Source organism: Homalodisca vitripennis, chromosome 4 (assembly GCF_021130785.1).
Source record: "Homalodisca vitripennis isolate AUS2020 chromosome 4, UT_GWSS_2.1, whole genome shotgun sequence".
Lineage (NCBI taxonomy): Eukaryota > Metazoa > Arthropoda > Insecta > Hemiptera > Cicadellidae > Homalodisca > Homalodisca vitripennis.
Window position 1 is genome coordinate 67284540 of NC_060210.1, and position 20504 is coordinate 67305043.

The 20504-nt window shown below is 31.9% G+C and overlaps 1 protein-coding gene and 1 long non-coding RNA gene across 2 annotated transcripts in view; one reads left to right on the forward strand and one right to left on the reverse strand.

Moving 5' to 3' along the window:
- Window positions 1-258: 258 nt before the first annotated feature.
- Window positions 259-12473, reverse strand: LOC124359446. The gene is made up of 3 exons (XR_006922149.1): window positions 11867-12473; window positions 7267-7400; window positions 259-5028 (listed from the first exon to the last, which is right to left on the reverse strand). It is a non-coding gene; the product is annotated as an uncharacterized LOC124359446 (long non-coding RNA).
- Window positions 12474-14327: 1854 nt separating this feature from the next.
- LOC124359447 (tubby-related protein 4) overlaps window positions 14328-20504 on the forward strand; it is a 47524-nt gene continuing 41347 nt past the window's right edge. Inside the window, exon 1 of the mRNA XM_046812189.1 lies at window positions 14328-15037. Within this exon, the coding sequence (XP_046668145.1) occupies window positions 14942-15037 (96 nt within the window). The 5' untranslated portion in view covers window positions 14328-14941. The remainder of the gene's footprint in view (window positions 15038-20504) is intronic.

A 20504-nucleotide genomic window follows, 5' to 3' on the forward strand; every position in this document is an offset into this window, starting at 1 on the left:
TTTATCCCAGCTAAGAATGTTAAAGTTATCTATATCAATTTTGCAGTTATTTTTATCATAGTTTATTAAGTATTAAAGACACATTATTTAATAGTATATTATGTGTGTTCATTGGTATTAAATGTGTATATGTTTACAAAAATCTTTAAATTTTATAGCTAGAGATTTTAATTAAAACTTAAAACAGATAAATTAAAACCTGAACATGTTTGTGAGATTCACATAGTTAGTTTTTTTTAAATGATAAACTAAATTAAGCAAGCCAAATAAGGTCTTTTGTTGTGTTTAGATAAAGTTAGTGTATTATAAAGAAAACTTTACAGCAGAAAAGTCTTAATTGATCCACTTCTTCGATTTGACAAACTTATATACCCTAGATCCCTGTGAATTTCTTATAACATTCAACTTTAGAAAAGTATTGGAAATAGTTAAGTTTCTAAGTAAACTATCTATTCATCTTCTAGATCGTAACCACTGACTGGCCTTGGTAGACTACTATTCCTTTTTCATCACTCTCAGGTTATATTAATAATTTGGTTACCAAGCAGTACAATGCCTATTATTAGAAGTATCATCATAAATTTGACTACATCTTATGAAAGTGAACATGCAAAGTAATACTGATTTTATCGGCAACACTATTTTGTTAGACTCAGGATGACTGTGGAAAAAATTTAGCGTCACTGACAACCATTTCTCACAAGATAAGTTTTGGGATTTTGTAGTACACCAGCTTCACTGACAGCCTATTCCACCAGTCTCATGTCAGGGTTGACAATTACTACCTTCACAGGTAAGCCCATTTCATCAGCTTTTAGGCTTATTGGTATTAGAACTTTATGTGTCAGCAACCTATTTTGCAAGCTTCATATTGGACTTGGGAATGTAATAGCTTTGTGATTCTTTTTAACAAAGGAGAGGTCGATCCTCTTTTAAGGCGCCCATCCTTATGGGGACACTAATCTGTGCAAAGATCTTATCAAGCAGTAAGATTCAATAGTGCAAGGTTAATGGTACTGATAAAAAGTGCTCTGGTCACAAAAAGGATTTGAACCTGTTCTATCTCTAGCCGAACACGTTGTTCGGAATATAAGGACTTTAGCAGTCGTACCGTCTGGCTTTTGGTAGAGTTTAGTGCAGTCAGAGTTTAGTTGTGAATCAAAGGCAAAAACTCGTGACTGATGAAAAGTTGACTTTATGTTGTCTTTTCAAACATTTCTCATCTTCACTGGCAACTTACTTCACCAACTTCATGTTAGACTAGAATACAATGTCTTTGGCAGGAATCTTCTCATTCCCTAATGAGTATTAAAATACAAGGACTTTGGTGGTCATTACTTGTCAGCCTTTATGTCAAAATTTTGTATATACCAACTTTTCCGGAAACTTGCTACCACCAGCCTCATAACTGTACAGTAAATACACTGTCTTTGTTGGCAACCTATTTTGCTTGCTTCATGTTTAGATTGGAAATAATCATATCTCTGAACTTTTGATAGTATTAGGAATTTTTTGTGCACAGATGAACTTTTTCTGCAAAATGAATCAGCTAACAAAAGAAGTTTAAAAGTTAAAAATTTGTATATTACCTTTAACAACAAAATTCCCAAATAATACATTTATATTTAAATATAAAGGACTGTAAAAAAAAATAGAAATCTTAGACAGTTTTATCCATGATAGCAAACAAAATAATTATAAAATGTCAATTATTTGCTTATCTGAACATGGGCTTAATAATGGTATGTCTAATATGGCTTGCCCAAAGAATTTATATTGTGCAGCTTATTTGCAGAAAGGATAGTATTAGAGGTGGCACCTCTTTTCTCATTAACAAAATGCTTGGCTTAGAAAGGATTGATGTATCCAGATTCTGAACTAAACTTTGAAGCATCAACAGCTGTTATTGATGATCTTAAAGTTAAAGCAGTTTAAATATATCGTTCTCCATTGGGTGACCCAAGTATTTTCATGGAAACCCTAAAGGAATTCTTAACTTTTATTTCTAATTACCTTGGCTATTTAATATTAATATAAGTGACATGAATGCCAGTGTTGACATAACACTGCACAAAAATTAACAAGAGATTTTTTAAACTTATTAAGTTGTCTTAATAATATAACTTCTTTTGCATCAATAACAAACCAACCCGGAGAGCCCATTTTCTTGAAATTTTTTAAACTGCCCAGATCAGGTTATTTCATGTAACATCTTTGATTTTCCTTTCTCGGATCATAATGGGTGTATTTTAAATATTTAAAGCAATACTTTGTCTAAAACCTTGCTAAATTCAAAGGACAAATGACACCTTTTGTTATAATTTTTTCCAAAATCCTTGATTGATGATCTGACAATTTGTTGTCACATGATTGGAATACTTAATTTAAGTATTCTCTGCCCAAAAATTCTTTCAAGCATTTTTCTCCATTTTAGTTAATAAATTAGCATTTTTCTTCACAGTGAAAAAACAACGTTCCACAGTTAGAGGGATCAAAGGTTGAAATCGAAATGATTGGTATAGTGGGGAACTGGTCCAAATGAAAGAAAGGCTCTTGTTTTTGGACAAACTGACAAAGTATTCTACTTGTGACAGGCTTCGTGCTGACTATATGAATTTCAGGAAATGTTATAAAAAGTCTATAGAAGATGCAAAGCGAACTCATAAAGTGGCAAAAATAGAACATAGCAGTAACAAATATAAGGCCATCTGGGATTTTATCAAGGTAAATAAAAACAATTTATCATCTCAATCAAATATAAATATAGTGATATTTATAACTTTAACCAGATAACTTTAACAATTTGTTTATCAATTTGGTTAAGCAAATAAAGGATAATATCAAAAAGCCTCATGTTAATAGTATAAGCTTAATAAGAAATTACCGTATTGAAAGGAAAGCATTTGTTTGTAGATGTCTCAACTGATGGATTATTAAAGCTGTCAAAAGATTTAAAAACTCAAAAAGCAAAGACATTTTTAACTTATCTAACAATATATTTAAACGCATATACCATATTTTTTGAATCCATTAACTGTGTGTATTAATAAACATATGAGAGAAAGTATTTTTAAGAAAGGGTCTAGAAATCTTCCTGAGCTATCACTCGGTATCAATTATACATGACCTATCTAAAATAATAGAAGTTGTAGTACATGATCAACTTGTTGGGTATCTAGAAAATAAAAACTATCTAAATTTATCACAATTTGGTTTTAGAAGAGGTATATACACCACTGATGCAGTTGATTCACAATTAAGGAGGTACCCTTTTGAGAGTACACATTTTTTTGACCTTCGACTGTGTTGACCATGATGAACTGATCTTAAAACTGAACTATTATGGTATTACTGAGAGTTCAGCTAAGTTCTTTAAAGACTATTTAGTTGGACTATCTAATCGCAGGCAAAAAGTTTGTGTTAATGAAAACTTGTCCAACGAAATGATGATCAGGAATGGTGTACCTCAAGGGTCTGTCCTGGGCCATATTCTATTTTTATTACATATAAATGATTTTCCTAGTGCTGTTAAGGCCAAATCTCTTTTATATACTGACGACGCACTCTTTTACATATCCATATAGACTTTGACAAACTACAAGTTCTTGTCAATGAAACAGTTGAAGAAGCCACAGTGTTGATTTTTATAAAATCAAATGGATTTTTACTAAATCAAATGGATTTTTAGTAAATCAAATGGATTTTTACTAAATGAAGTCAAAACTCAGTTTACCTTACGACAAACCTCTTCCGTTAACGCATCAAATAATTTCTTTTCTTGTGCTAAATTTCTAAGAATATTTATTGACAATAATTTAACATGGAATTCTCATATTAAATATATTTAAAAAATATTGTCTATAGTATTTTTTTACTTAGATGTATTATAAATTGTGTAACTGAAAACTATGTAAAATATTTTTCAATTTTCAATCAATAATCAAATATGGCCTAGTATTATGGGGTAATAGTGCTACAATTAATGACATCCTTGTCTTGCAAAAGAAAGCTATCAGAGTAATAACAAAATCACAAACACTAGAACACTGTAAACCATTTTTTATTAAGCTTGAGTACTTGCAAACTGTTATTAATTTATATATTTTTGACCAGTATTATATATTTAAAAAAACATAACATCATTCATTTTGACTAGCAACTTGCATAATTATAATACCAGAAATAAAAATAATATTGTTATTGAGCATTGTAGATTAGGCAAAAACAACATAGTCATGTTATAATTACTCAACATAATCACAAAAAATTACAATGTCTGGTTAATAATGATCCAACAAAACCATACTGTACAACTGGCTTCTCAAATACCCATTTTATGATTTGTCAGAGTTTTTCAGTATGAAAGACATTAACTTTGAGATAGTTTAGTTTTATAAAGTATAACTATTTACTATTTTTCTGCATTATGATATTAATATAAAACATATATGTAAAAAAGTCTATTATAATAATACTTACTGTTTTGACTATGTCTCTTAGATGTATAATAAGACTTTGTAAATGCTTTCTGTAGAATGACAAAAAATTGTATTTATTTATTTAATATCGCTCAACTTACAACCTACCTAAGGGGGCATTGGGATTAAGGACTGTGTTGGTTACACTTGTTAAAATAACGAGTATTGCAATACAATTTTTTGTTTGTATCACAATTCCATTGATACATTAAAATAACTAGACTGTCCAGAGAAAAATACCAAACTAAAAACATAAAATAAATAAAAACTTATCTTTGTTTGTTTCTTACATAGTTAAGAGAATCAGTCATGTTTCTTAGCTAGATATCCAGAACGAGTATTATTCAGTTGTTTGCAGGATATCACAAAAATTAGTATAGCAGTTGATTTCTTCGAAGAATGAAGAAAAACGTGAGTATTGTCTGAAGATCTTCATGTCGAAAGACTGCTTTTGTCAAGGTTTTGTTCAAGGAGTTTTAGATCCATAATGGATTTTAGTTGAATCGACGAGTCAAGAATTCGCCATAAAGAGATTTATTTACAGTTCCATCTATAAACAAGGAACAGAGAATTAGAAGTACTATAAGCAATATTTGGGTCAAATTTTAGTGATATCTGTTTGCTTGAGGATGGAATAGAGAATGTTTTGACTTCAAATTTTAGGATTATTTAGCTGAAGCTGTTAAATGTTTATGAGCAATCATCGAATCGTTATTTTGATGGCACTGGAACAGTTCTTTATATTTAGCATGGATATCAGGAGGAAGGTATGGTTAATACATTTCAAGGGTTCTATTTACATTTTGTGAAGTACATGAGGAATTGTCAAACTCACAAAGCTACAAGTTTAAGATTGGGAGAGAATTTATATAACAGATAGCTCCATTGACCTGATCATTGAAAGTATTCAGCCGATTGAATAATGTTTACTCCAAAAATTACAAGTGGACAAGCTCTTAATGAAAATAAAGCCATTTAATGATGGTAAAACAAAGGAGGTTACGGTAAGAAACGGTAAAACTTCTACATTGGTAGAGGTCTGCACTTTGCTGTACGGTGTTCACATAAATATGATAAGGTTAAAAGAGAAAAGTTACAGTTAAAACAATATGGTAAATCAAATGTTTTGTTTGTGTGTTATGTTGCGGATGGACAGAGAGAGTATAAGTTTCTAGTTGAGTCTGGTGCTTGGCATCACATGACATCTCAGCCATATTTGTAAAAATTCAACAACACTAAAAAATACATTAGCTATTATTCTAAAAATATATATTTTTTTTTAATACAGTTTATTTTTTTTAAGTTTAATTGGTGTCTTAACTTTACAAATGACAGATCTTTTATAAAGCATTTGTTACTTTATGTACTTTTTATTGAATTTATATTGTTACCTTTTAACACAAATCATACGCAATCAGATTACTATTACACCTATTGTTACTACAAAAGCAGCAAGTACTCTCTACTCTCATATCTTTGTTGCTATTTTTCAGTAATAAAACTGAAGCTTTTGATAAAATATATTTATTTTAAATAAAAACCATCTATAATAACCCATTAACTAATTAGTTTCTAGTTTAATCTCTCTGGTATTTTGCTATTTGGAAGTGAAGTACACTGTAATTAATGTTTACAACCCTTATACAAATATTTCAGAATATTAAAACAATAGAAAGGTTTTTCCAACTACTTTTCTTTTTGATTAATAAAATGACCATAAAAAGATTTTAAGAACCAAGAAAGACAATAGCAGCATTTAAATTGTACCTGTAAGTACCCAAAAATATCCAGATGTATGTTTTACTTTTTTTTAGTTTTAAAGGATAATTACTATTTAAGTTGCTCATTTCAATTTAAGGCACCAAATGGTTATTTCAATCCTTGTTTGCTCAACACTTCTTCAAAATATCAAAAAGTGTTGAATACTAAACTCAAAAACTACCCTCATTTAAGTATTTAAATTAACATTGGGTGAATTCCCATTTTAAATATTTACCTTCCCAATTATCCTGTCCACATCACTAGGCACCGTGGTTCAATACCAAAACATATCTTAGAGCACTTACATAAAGAGCAGTTTGAGTGAAATAGTAACTGTAGGATGTGAAAAACATCCAATCATACAGGATGGGAAAACATGGTTCTTCTAAACATAAAAATAAAAACTGGACTTTCATTACAATGGTTTATTTGTCTACTTGCCTGCAATGAACTTAATAGAAAAAGTACTGTAATAAAAAATATCTCTAAAATAAAAAAAATGCATTCAAACCCCTATTTTCAGGACCCAATTCAACTTTAACAGGAAAGTCTTATAGATAAGTGAATATAATGCCATTTAAAAAATTGTTAAATTATAGAAAGAAAAGCTTTCTTTTTGCCAAATCAAAAAATGCATTCAGAACTCTATTTTCTACAAACTTTAACAGGAAGGTCTTGTAGATAAGTGAATATAATGCCATTAAAAATTGTTAAACTAGAGAAAGAATAGCTTTTCGAAATAATATAATTTTATGTAAAACCTTTAAAAAATACCTAGACTCATTAGAAACAAAATTAAAATGTTATTAGAAAGTGGTACAAATATTTTAACATTGCTTCAACATCATTACAGTTTTCAAAATGTTGGCTCTATGTGTGACTTATTGAATATGAACTTTTTAAAATTATTTATCTGTTACTCTATGTATAAATAAGCAAGCTGTTGAGATGTAGCACATTTCTAAATTAAAAAATTAAATTATTTCAACTGTTAGGGTTAGTAATGGCCTTGGTGATGGAAGCATACCTGACATAGTCTCCATTGGATGAACAATCAATTGGTCATGGACCAATCACCGAGCGGAAGGAGTATCAGTAAAGGATTATAAAATATAATTTTATATAGTCTCATTTTTGGATGTTTTGATTGTAAGTATTGATCTAGACAAAAGGTGCATAGTTAATTTTTTATATTTATTACGGTATTAAAATTGTTCTAAAACTAATTAGTTGTCATTAATTAAAAAAAAAAAATGTAATGATGAGATTTTATTTTTAATGGACCAATGTTGTGTATAATTGATAACATTTAGTATGTATTCTGTGTTAAAAAGTGTTTACACACTTAATGGCAAGGCCATAGACAGCAGGAGGGATTTGGGGTTAAATCCCCCCCCCTCTGAAATGCAGGGGGTGTACATGATAGATACTCAATTGTAACAGTGTTTAATTAAGTGCTTAAATTAACTGTGGTCCTTCAACAGTTTTATGAAATTAACAGTGATAAATTTTATTGTACGTATATGATAAGTGAAACATATTTTACCCTGGAATGCAGATGAGTGTATCATAATTTCTATAGATAATATAATAATTTTAAATTTAATACAATCACTTATTACCATAAAAAAGCACATGTTTTAAGCATTCTCTTTTTTAGTCTGAATTCATATATATGCCATATAAAAACTAATTTATTTTTGAAAAGTTGCTTTTTATTTGTGTAACTATAAACTCTACATTAATAATTTATAATAAGAGACAAAGATAAACTCTGGAAATTATCAATATTTGAACCACTCACTTGAGTGGTGCAGCTATTTCCTGATGAGTATATTGTGACCCCCTACCACTCATCACCCACTCAGTTACTGCACCTGTATAGTTAACTGTTTGATATCAGCTGATTGTTTACTTTTTCAGCTGTCAAGTTAACCCATTAGTGCCCAGTGCCCACTTTTGTGGGCGCTGCATTTTAAAATACGTCACAATACACTAAAAATTTATCGAGGGAAATTTGGTGCTGGAATATGTCTGGTTGGCCACTCTGCACTCACTAAAGCACCTGGTGTACTGTAGTTGGCAGTTGTTTACAAATGACAGCTCTGTTTTGTTGTGTATTCTAACCTCAATGGATCAAAACAACTGGTAAGTAATACTATAATATTTCAAATACAATCTTATAAAATCATAATGTTATGTTTGCTTTTACATAGACTTAAACTAATATGTTTTTATAGTTTAGCCCTTAAATTCAAATAATTGTAAGAATAATTTGTAGTTAAAGTGAACTGCCCACTTTTGTTGGCAGTGGGCACAAGAGAGTTAGGGGTATTTTTTTCATCAATCTGCCAACATATGTTGGCACTGGGCATATATGCTGGTGGTGTTTTATTATTATTTAATGGTATATAACATGAATCAAACTGGTAAAATTATGATTCACTGGGTAGTAAAAATAGAGGCCTATGTAACTGTAAAAATGTGATTCATTTATTTTTTTTAATACGTAAAACTAAGATTGATCAGTGGGTTTTGAGTTCTTTGAATTCAAGACTATTGTTTTGCATGATATAAATTTATGGTTGATATGTAATATTTTTGCTCCTTTACAGGTTAAACGTTGAAGAAGTCACTGCCTTATTCGATGAAGTCGACTTTCTGGAGGCTGATGTTTTTATTCAACCGCCTGAAAACCCTCTATTGAGTGATGAGGATAGCGGTGACGATGGCGACACCGACTTCACTCACTTCACAGGAAATCAACTGCGTGGAGCCGCAGAGTTAAAGGCAAAACAGTTCACAAAATGATGGTATTGTACAAGTATATGTATGTACAGAACAAGACATAGTTTGATAACAATCTAAGCGGCGAGTCTTCATTACCTATAACTGTAATTCCGAAAGCAACTGTGTCTACATTTAAATCGGTACAATCAGACTCTTTACAAAGACAATACATACCTACAGAACCAAGCACTTCTCAATCTTTACAAGTGAACAATATAAATCAATCACAATACCTTCCATCTCAGTCGCTCCCAAGTTTGAAAAGAAAAATTAAAACAAAACCGAGTTCCCACAAGTCAAATGCAAGAAAAAAGACAAAAAAACAGATAAACAAAGAACATGGAATAATGTTGACATTCCTAATAAGCCTGAGAGGGAATTTGAAAGGCCTTCGTGGCTCGAAAAAGATTTCACTCCAACAGAAATGTTTTGAAAAACTTTTAACTAATGAGATTATCGAACATGTGTGTTGAGAGTACTAATATTTATGCCTTGCAAAGTGGTAATGAATCTTTTAATGTTTCAATAGAAGAAATGCGCATATTCATGGCAATATTGTTTCTGAGTGGATATTGTATTGTACCACGGAAGAGGATGTACTGGGAATTATCTCCGGACACTCATCATGACACTGTGTCAAAAGCTATGAGCAGAGAAACAAGTTTGAAGAGATTCTTCGATATTTTCAATGTCTGTGATAATGCAAATTTAGATGTCTCAGATAAATTTGCCAAAATACGTCCTTTGTGGAATATGTTGAATGAACGATGGCTTCAAGCTTACCCTGGCGATGCAAATATAAGCATCGACGAATCAATGGTTCCATACTTTGGACGACATGGTGCTAAACAGCATATACACGGGAAACCTATACGGTTTGGGGTACAAAGTTTGGTGTGTATGTACCCGCCTGGGGTATTTGATTCAGGCTGAACCATACCAAGGTAAGAAAACAGGTAACACCATCCCTGAAATTGGAGTGGGTGGTTCAGTTGTAATAGAATATCCTTAGTGAGCTGCCTCAAAACAAGACATACAGTATTTATATGGATAACTTTTTTACCTCTTTAAAACTACTAGATTATTTGTCAGAAAAGGGGCACGATGCTACAGGGCACAATAAAGGCTAACCGAGTTGAAAATGCCCCCCACTCAAGGAAGCAACTGTTTTGAAAAAGGAATCACGAGGTTCATACGATCAAACTTTACTGAACAAAAAACAAGGTATCACCTTGTAAGGTATAATGACAACAATGTTGTAACTGTTGCTTCAACAAGATGTGGCGTACAGCCCATGGGTAAGGCCAAGAGGATGGTGTCGTGTGGCAAAGCGTCAAGTTGATGTTCAACAGCCTGCCTGTATCATAAATTACAACACTTACATGGATGGGGTTGATCAACTTTGACCAGAATATATCAACCTATAGAATTGGCATTAGAAATCGGAAATGGTATTGGGCACTTCTAGCGTACCTTTTAAATGCTACAATGAATAATGCTTGGCAATTATACAGGCTCACCCCAAAAGGAAGAGAAGATCCCAAAGACCTACTGTCCTTTATAAGACATATTGTGCAGACATACTTCCAGAAATATACCCCACAACGTCAGAGAGCTTCCCGTGTGTCTGTCACTGGAAAAGAACGGGTTGAAGAAAGTGTGCGGCTTTCCAACAGTCTTCATGTCCTGGAAACTAACCCGACACAAATACGATGTGGCCTCTGTAGAAAGAACACATGAAAAAAAGTGTAAACAGTGTCTTGTTGGATGTCATATAAAATGCTTTGAAAACTTTCACTCCTGAACTTGACAACATGTATGTAAATAGTCCTACCATTTGTAACATTTTTTTAATTTTTCTTAATCCTTAATGGTTTTTATATATTTTGTAATAAAATAACAGAATATATGATACAATTGTAGTGGTTATTTACCTAACCTAAACCACTAACTCTGTTTTTTTTAACAATTGCTTAATAACTTTGACCCTACCCATGTATGCCCAGTGCCCACATTTGTTTGGCACCTCATAATATAGCATTTAAGTATATACTGAGCCTAATACACATATATTTGGTGTTTATAGGACTAATTTGTTACAATATTAAAGAAAAATCTAAATCTGAGAAAAAAAAGTTCCTGGGCACTAATGGGTTAAACTGCTGTAATCCCTATATTACTGTAGCTTACAATGCTTAACTGATAGAGGAGTAGCTTGTCTGTCTGAATTATTGTGTCCATTTTCACTCTAAGTATTTGACATTGATAGAATTGTTGTTTTCATTGATCTGATAATTTAATGGTTATTATAAAATAATTTTACTGAAACGTTCATGACATTAGTAGAAAACTCGAAGTTATCTATAACTGATGACAAAGATTTAAAAAATAATGACAGGGTGTTTGTTAAAGTAAAAGGGTTTCCTTTTTGACCTGCAAAAATAACTCGTATTACTCATATTGATATTGATAAATTTAGTAATGAAAAAAGTATATAGGCCCTAGTGGTATTTTTTTCAACACATGAAACTGCAAAAAAAGAACTGATATGTGTCCTTATAATGAGTTTAACAAAAACAAGTAAAAAAACTGGAGTCGAGTCAATAGCAAAGAGAAACAGAACAGTTACAAAATAGCTCTAAATTAAATAGAAAATGTGCATAGAAAACCTCGTACTAAATTTAATAAAAAAGATTTTAATAATTAAACAAAATATTACTGATATGCAAAAAGGGTCTCCTTTACTCCAAGGTTTACCAAAACTGCCTAGAATAATCTTATGTTCCTCAAATTCTACATCTACTCAAACAGAGGAGACTGCTTTTAAAAATACCTACTTGTAACGAGTAATATAATACTGATGATACGTTCTCAATTGCTCTATCAGTATTAGAAAATAAGTGGGTGACAGACGACTCAATTCAGTTGTATTATGAGACATTAAGTTTTACTGTTTTGAGGCTTGACAATAACGTTATGTTGATGAACACCATTATAACACCTGCCATTAAATGCCTTGAAGGTACATATCACCTTTTAGAACCTTTAATATTATAGATAGATAATTTATTAATTTGACTGTTAGACTATTTCTTCTAACCTTACCAATTCCAATTAGGGTTGTGTATTTTTTTCTTTTTCTCAGAGAAAAAGACAATTTTCATTATTCTTTCACGTTATCGAAAAAAGAATGTAACATTTTAAATCATGTAGCCCAAGTCGCGTAAAACGTCCTTGTTGTCAAGTGTTAAAGTTCAATCAATCTATTGTAATTTTCACATCTAACGATATCTTGAATGGTTTAGTTATTTGAAACTTATTACCGTAGTGTAACATTATATACATATATCTCCATTCAGAATGTAATGAAATAAGTTAAATTCAGCTTAACACAAGCAAGACTCAGTGAGATTACAGCCGAGAAAGGAGACATCAGATTGAAGAGCGAAGGAAGAGATGAACTAATTGAGGGGCTGGAGGGGTAAGGCCAGGTAAGGAGACTGCCGTTGGTGGGGGAAGGGCGAGTGCGCTTCTTCTCGTGCACATACAAGCAGCGCAGTAGGAAGCAGACTGAAAATCCGAAGGCGCGCGGTGTCTTTTAAGAATCAACACAGATTCCATATGAATGCGTATTTTACAATTTAAAAACTCCAAATTTTAGATATCATTCTCCTACAGGGAGTAACATAATTTTAATTCCAATGTACCTATACAAAAGTTTTCCGAAACATTTTAAACTTAATGGAAAAAACAACTCATATTTTTCAAAGTAAAAAATATGTCGATCTCTCCGATCATATTTAATAAACTTAAAATTTTGAAATCCTTATCATCAGACGTTTCCATTAGGCCTGATTATATAGAGATCCAAAATGACTACATACTTCAAATTTCTACAATTTCTCGAGAGGTGACCCAAAATTATTTTGTTCTTTTTCTCTCTTCAGGAAGGGTATGTGACTATTATATTCCTAAATTTTACTCAACCCAAAATCGATTGCACCACCTTAAGTGCGGGCGACTTCGAACGACAGATTGTTATTACGTCTCAACATAAACATACGCAAAATTTCTTGTACATTTATCTCACATTATACTTCTCTATTATTTAATAGTGTTTTTGACTGTCCGGTAGAATTCGGCCTCTGTGGGCACCAAAATAAACGACACACACACACACACACACACACACATATCTTATATATATATATAAAAATCTTGAGTCACGATGTATGTTGCCAATAAACTCCAAAACGACTGAACCAATTTCAATCAAATTTCACATGTATCCGTAATTTAGTCTAACTTAGAAGATAGGATAGTTATTATCTGAATTATTCGCTTATGTCGTGAATATAAACGAATAAAATGAAGAAAAGTTTTCAAAGCGCCTGCACATTATAACCTGCAATTACGAGATAGATACGTATATTAAACAGTGAAACACTATTTGAAGGCGCTAAGTTATGATGTATAATTGTCTAAACTAAATTTTTGGTTGAACTTAAAGGTTGAGTGGTAGACCACTTTGTAATAAAATACATTATGCATGTACAATACATTATTTTTGACATATTTTCTTGATCGTGACATCAAGGTAAAATCTACATCGGGGTTGGAAATATAATTTACTTCAACCAGAAATGCTCATACGCGGGCAAAACTTACGAAAAGCGTGCGAAGCCGCGGGAAACATGGAAGGTAAATGAAGAGTCGAAAGAAGACACTTTATGATCGAAATTGGGTTTCTTTGATACATTTTCTTGAAGGCACACTCCTAAATAATACTGGAAATATCTTAGACAGAAAATTAATTTTAACAGACCGAATTTGATTCTTTATAACCTAATTAGTTTACCGAGATTCATCCATATACATTAATTGTTCTGAATAACTTATCAACACCTAGCAAAAACCACGAAAGATAGAGGCAGGAATATGGTACATATCTTCATAATGCGTCCAAGAGGCTCACGATGGAACGACTATCAATTATCTCATCAATGTTTAGAATGTGATAGAAAAAGAATAAGTGAATATAGTGTACTGTTTTCAACGGGAAATTGCGTGCGAAGCCGCGGGCAACTGCTAGTATATATATAATATAATTGTTATATATAATTATATATATATATATATATATATATATATATATATATATATATATATATATATATATATATATATATAATAATAAAATATTGGTTAGTTGGAAAGAACAATGTTTCCGTTTGAGCCTATTTTTTAATATTTATAGACATTTAACACGTTGTAATGCTATTTAATTAGACAAGCATAGTTCTTTGCTGCGTTATTCCATAAATGCAGGAAGAATAAGCAATGTGAGGGTTTTATGTGTTGTACTAGAATAATTATATCGTCAATACTATTATTATATACAAACAAAAAACTGAAATTCACTTTTATTGATGCTTATTTTGACTAAGAAAAGCTTAGTTCTTATATGACAGTATATACATTTAGATTTTCCTGGCCTCATTTCAAAATCGAAACCAAAAGCTAAAATAAAGAATGAAAACACCCAGCACCCAGTATTAAAATCAATAACCATTTAGCTTCTGCTAGATTCTTGTAAATAATAAAGCTGTCATTCTTATGTTCAGAACAAGATTATGTGTAATTGTTAGTACTTAAAAAAAAAAAACAGTGTTTTATTTTTATCTGGCTGTGTTTTTTAAAGTTATTACTATTATTTAGATAAATAGATTTAGAACTAAAATATAATAGCCTAGTTAATAATAACTGGGGCAGTGCAATGCAGTCCCAGTGTATCACATAACATTTTAAAAACAAGTTAGTTTACTATGTCAACTGTAAATCACATTTATAGTCGGTGGTGTTAGTTTTACCCATCATAGTTGAAACCCCTTGCAAAATAAAACTTCAGGGATATGCACTTGCATTTTGAAAAGAATACTAATACAAAATGTGATTGTACAATCCTTTCCCTGTCATGGATGGGGAAAGTTCCTGATGAACTTCCTGAGGTAAGGTTGACTATATTTAATTCTGATTGATACTTTTTCATTTAATATGCTCATGTCTGTAAATAATAAGTAGCCTAGTGCATGTTCTAAATTTCACTTTTTAGCAATGTCACTGTATGTATTATTAAACAAAACAATAATTGTGTTTTAAAGTAGTATTACTTATCATATTGTTTTAAATTGTATGAGATATGTTAATATTTTACATTATTGTCATATGTTAATTATAGTGTTTATTACCTCATTAGTGTGTAATAGGATCATATTCTATTATTTTATTAAAAGTTTAATAGGCTGAATTAAAGACATAACTAAACTACTATTTCGTTAATTTTACTATAAAATTATTGAATGACATGCTATTAACTTCTTTACTCATGTTTCTTCCTATACAATTGTAAATTCATCTCCTGTATAAAAAAATACTAGGTTGTTCTACACATCTTTCAATGACTAGTTATTTATGTGGGTAATTAAACCAAACCAGAATAAAAGTGAGAGTTATTACTGTATAGTATAAGATGGACAGTAAACATACCATTAAAAAGAAGGTTCATATCCTCCTCCTGCCCCCAAAGTTTTTATTATTCCTAGCCATTATAACCCTCTAATAATTTATTGTTATGCCTTTTTAGTCAGTTAGAACAATAAAAAACGTTTTCCATATAAGATGTTTATTTTTTTAACTCTTTACTTTTCCTTTGATTTATTTTTGTTAATTATTATAGACCACTTTTATGCTCTCACTCAGCTTTCCAAAGAGTTGTGGCTCTGTTTATGTTAATTTATATATATATATATTAATATATATATACATACAATGATACAATGAGAAGACTTTAATAAGCTGCCTACACTCGTTATTGAGTTGTTTTTTTGAATAATTCGGTATATTATCCAACTTCAATATGTAAAAATCGTACACAATAAAGAGTTATAATAAATTACTGTAGCAAGAAGAATCTTGTACATTACAATTTTTTAAAAACAAATTTAACACTAACATAATAAAACCAACTATGGCCTAGACTTAGATACCATCAAAGGAACTTTACAATATTTATAACTTGCCCAGCTTGATATCAATGAGTAACCGCTTTAGTGAAATGAAGGAAAGAATTCTCTCCATGGGTTACCAGGAGCCAAACCTAAATGTTGAAGCAACTTAAACAAATCTTGAGTCACTTGTGAGAAATATCTCACATATTTTTCTCATATTCGTCGCCATTTTCAAAGTCTCAAAATATTAGTTACTTCTTGCTGTTTATTGTTTACAAAGTTTTAATCATGCGCTAAGTTAAATAAATTGTAGTAGCGAATTATTCCTTTGGATAAAAACATCGACCATTTGATAAAAACAACTGAATAACGAGTGTAGACGCTTATTAAAGTCTACCATACAAGTTATGTAGAAGAAAGAATTACAAGTTTCAAAGAAAAACCCAACATTATGAAGATTTGGGTACAACATATTAAGTGTATTCAAGGTGTAAGATTTAACACTGTATATCCCCCTTCATATTTCAGAATATTTCAAATAAAAACAATAAAGAGGTCCTACTTACAAACACGGAATATTATAAAACCATTTAGATATGGAATGTTGCATGGTGGTACACTGTAACCACATGTATGTTATCTATATTTATATCAACCTAATTTTGGTAAATATGTTTCCTAATCTATAAAAGATTCATCTTTTATAGATTAGAATAGCAGATGAACGGTCTCAGACATTAAGATATTTCATATAGTCCTTTCGGCCCCTTTGGCTTAAGTAGGTTGATTTTGCGACAGAACAGAAATAAAAACATTAGTTGTCAGGTCATTATCAATTGGCCATGTCAAATCAATAGTCATTTTACCTTACCATCTCAGATTTAAATGAAATTGGACATACTAGAACACCCAAGTTAGACTAAGAAAAATACCACAATTTTAAACTTGATATCTTTTCTTGTTTCAAAATTACGCATCATTAATGTTTGTAAAAAACTCAAAATCAACCCGTTTATGAATCTTTAAACTGCTCTAGCATCTCTCAGAAACAAGATAGAAAGATGGAAGAGGTGTCATTCTGCAGCATTTTTCAAGGTCTTTACAAAAAAGTACTACAGATGTCTTGATAACATTATTTTTACCAATTTAAAAATAAAAATTAAATTTTGAATTCATATTGTTTTATTGAAAAGAAATTGCTTGTCCATATTTAATAAACTAAGTGATTAAATGTATCAGCAAAACACATTAGCTCTGGTGCTCTGGTAGTAGCAAGCCTGTCTCAACCTGAAGCCTACTACAGCTAGCCTGTGCTGTTTAGTCTCTTCGGAGAGAGTTTGGTGGTGTTACAAGTGTCATATAAGTATGTTTGATGAGTGAGTAGTGATAAAGTAGTGTCTAGCTCAATTTCATTATTTTTAGTGTATAGTTCAGTTTTATAAATAAGTCAAACAATAATGTTCTACAACAGCTATAAAAACGTTTTGGATCAATAATTAGGAGTAGTAAGTTAATTCGTCAGCTACAACTTGTGCAGATCTGTTGGTAAGTATATAATATTTTATATTATTAAATTTCAACCAAAAATTAAACATTTTTAGACCTAAGTGTTCAAAGCATATTTAACAAGTTAAAGATTTTTGTCAATTGAATTTAATAACAACTAGTTGAAAATTGAAATGGAAAACATAACATATATAACATTGCAATGTTTCAATCCTTTTTCAAAAAAGATCATAGAAAAACACTAAGAATAGTGTCCAATGCTAAACAAAGCCTTGAGCTTCTAATAATAACCCTGATTTCCACTCTAAGTTAGAGGTTTGTGAGACACTTAATGCTTCTCATCATGCAATAAGTAAATCAAGCCACTATGTGTGACTTGAGCAGGGCTTTTGATTGTGTAAACCATAATGATCTTATAAGGAAGTTGGCATATTACGGTTTTGGTCAAATGCCGATTTTATTTTTTGAGTCTTACCTTAATAACAGAAAACAAAAAGTTTGCATTGAGGAAAGCTGGTCTCATGAAGTAATCGTGAAGTACGGAGTCCCGCAAGGATCCATACTTGGACCTTTGCTGTTTTTAATTTGTATAAATGATCTGCCTACTTCAATTACAGCTTCAACCATCCTTTATGCAGACGACACTACATTTTTAAATATTAGCAAAGATTTAAGTGAACTTAGTTTAATTTCAAAAAATTCTATTTCAGATGCTTCAAATTGGTTCACAAGCAATGGTTTCTTATTGAATGAATCAAAAACGCACAATATTATTTTCAGTACGAGGACAGTTGACAGTCGTAACTTAAACATTAGTCTCTCAGACAATGTAAAATTCCTAGGAGTATACATTGATAGAAACATGAACTGGGACTCTCATATTACATATATTTCTTCTAAATTGTCAAGAGTAGTTTACCTCCTTAGGCGACTAACCTTTTCTGTTAGCACCGACTATGTCAAAACCGCCTACTTTGCATTTTTTCAATCAATACTTAGATATGGGCTGGTTGCATGGGGCAATGGTAGTAAGATCAATGACATACTGATCCTCCACAAAAAGGCCATAAGAATTATATCCAAATCATCTAGCTTAGAACACTGTAAACCGCTATTTAGATTACTAAACATTCAAACTGTCATAAACCTGTATCTATTTGATTTAATTCAATATATTTTCCAAAATCCAAATTTAATAAAGCCCATTGGTGATACCCATTCGCACAATACAAGATGCAAAAATTTATCAAAAATAAAATTCAATAGATTAAGTAAAACTTTAAAGAGTCATCAGGTACTTTCCCTGAAGGTATATAACCATCTGTCACATTTAATCCCAAAGTTTGATAAAACACTTTTCTTAAAGAAATATTATTTATGGCTTTTGGAGAACCCATTCTACTCTGTAGAGGAATTTTTCTCCAATAAGTCTGTTTTGTTTTAATAAGATTATGCTATGGAAACAGAAACAGAAACAGAAATCTTTATTTGCTATCATCAAGATAGAAACAGGCGTCATGTAGGCTACATTATATATAGAAAAGAGTCTATTTGCTTGCCAATTGCCATGGTCACTCTCTCCAGGTTAAAAATTCATTGACACTGTAGAAGGGTCTATCTGCCAGCCAAGATTTTAAATTTCCTCCTAAAAACTTTCAGCTCCAAGAACTTCAGGATGGCGGGTAAGGCATTTGTAGAATTTTTGCACCTGCGTAAGGTTTTGATTCAAAGAGCTTCAAGCGATGGGACCGGCAGGTTGAAGTCAGTTCCATGTCTGGTGCAGTGTGTGTGAACATCCTGATGTCGCTTATTTATTCCCAGGAGACAAGCTAGTGTTGTAGACCTGGAAGATATATATATTTACAACGGTTAATAAACTTCAGATGTTTAAAGACTGGCCGGCAACTATCTTGTATTTTTCATTCCTTTTATGGTTCGGATGGCTCTCTTCTGTAAAATTAGAACTCGTTGTAAGTTATGTGCAGAGGTTCCACCCCATACCGAAACTCCATAGTATATGAGGCTCTCAAAAAGGGCATGGTAGGCTGTTAAAGCTGCCTCCTCTGTGCTGACAGATAATGTTCTTTTAATGGCGAAGACAGCTGTGGACAGCCTTTGACAGAGAACATCTATGTGCTCATTCCACTTAAGATCTCACATCCAAGTGTAATCCAAGATGTTTAATTGAAGTGACAGCATCGATGTCAGGAAGGTTTGAGACTTCATCCCTCTTGGTGCCAAAGGTAACCTGCTTGGTCTTGGAAGCATTGAACACAAGATCATGCCTTGCACAGTAGTCCATCGCCAAATTCAGGCCAATGTACGCGTTTATTTCGAGCTTTCAACAGACTTCTGAGAAGTGAGTAGGGCGGTGTTTCGTCCGCGTACATGATGGCCCTACAATAAGGCTCCGTCACTGCAGGCAGGTCATTGGTGGACAGCACAAACAAGAGTGGGCCCAAGACCGAGCCCTGAGGAACCCCCCTCACCATGGGCCGAGAGTCTGATCTGGATGTGGATCTGATGCCTTTTGATGGATTGAGCTATTTCAACCACTTGGTTTCTGTTAGAAAGATAAGATCGAAACCAACACACAGTGCCGTATCTCGGATACCAAGATGGTGTAATTTTGTCACAATCATGTCATGGCTTAAACAATCAAAGGCCTTGCTCATGTCAACAAAAATGCCCACAACACTATCTCCATTTTCTATGCCATCCACAATAAATTCAAACAAATCCACCAAGGCTGTGAGAGTGGACCTACCCTTTACAAAACCATGTTGTCTATCAGTGAGAAGATTGTTGATATTTAGGTGTTCAAGGATTCTAGATAGAGAACAATCCTCTCGAGGATCTTAGAGATAGTGGGGATTAATGAGATGGGCCTGTAATTCCCTATTTCATGTTTACTGCCTTTTTTGAGAAGAGGAAAAACTTTGGCGGTTTTTAGTTTTTGTGG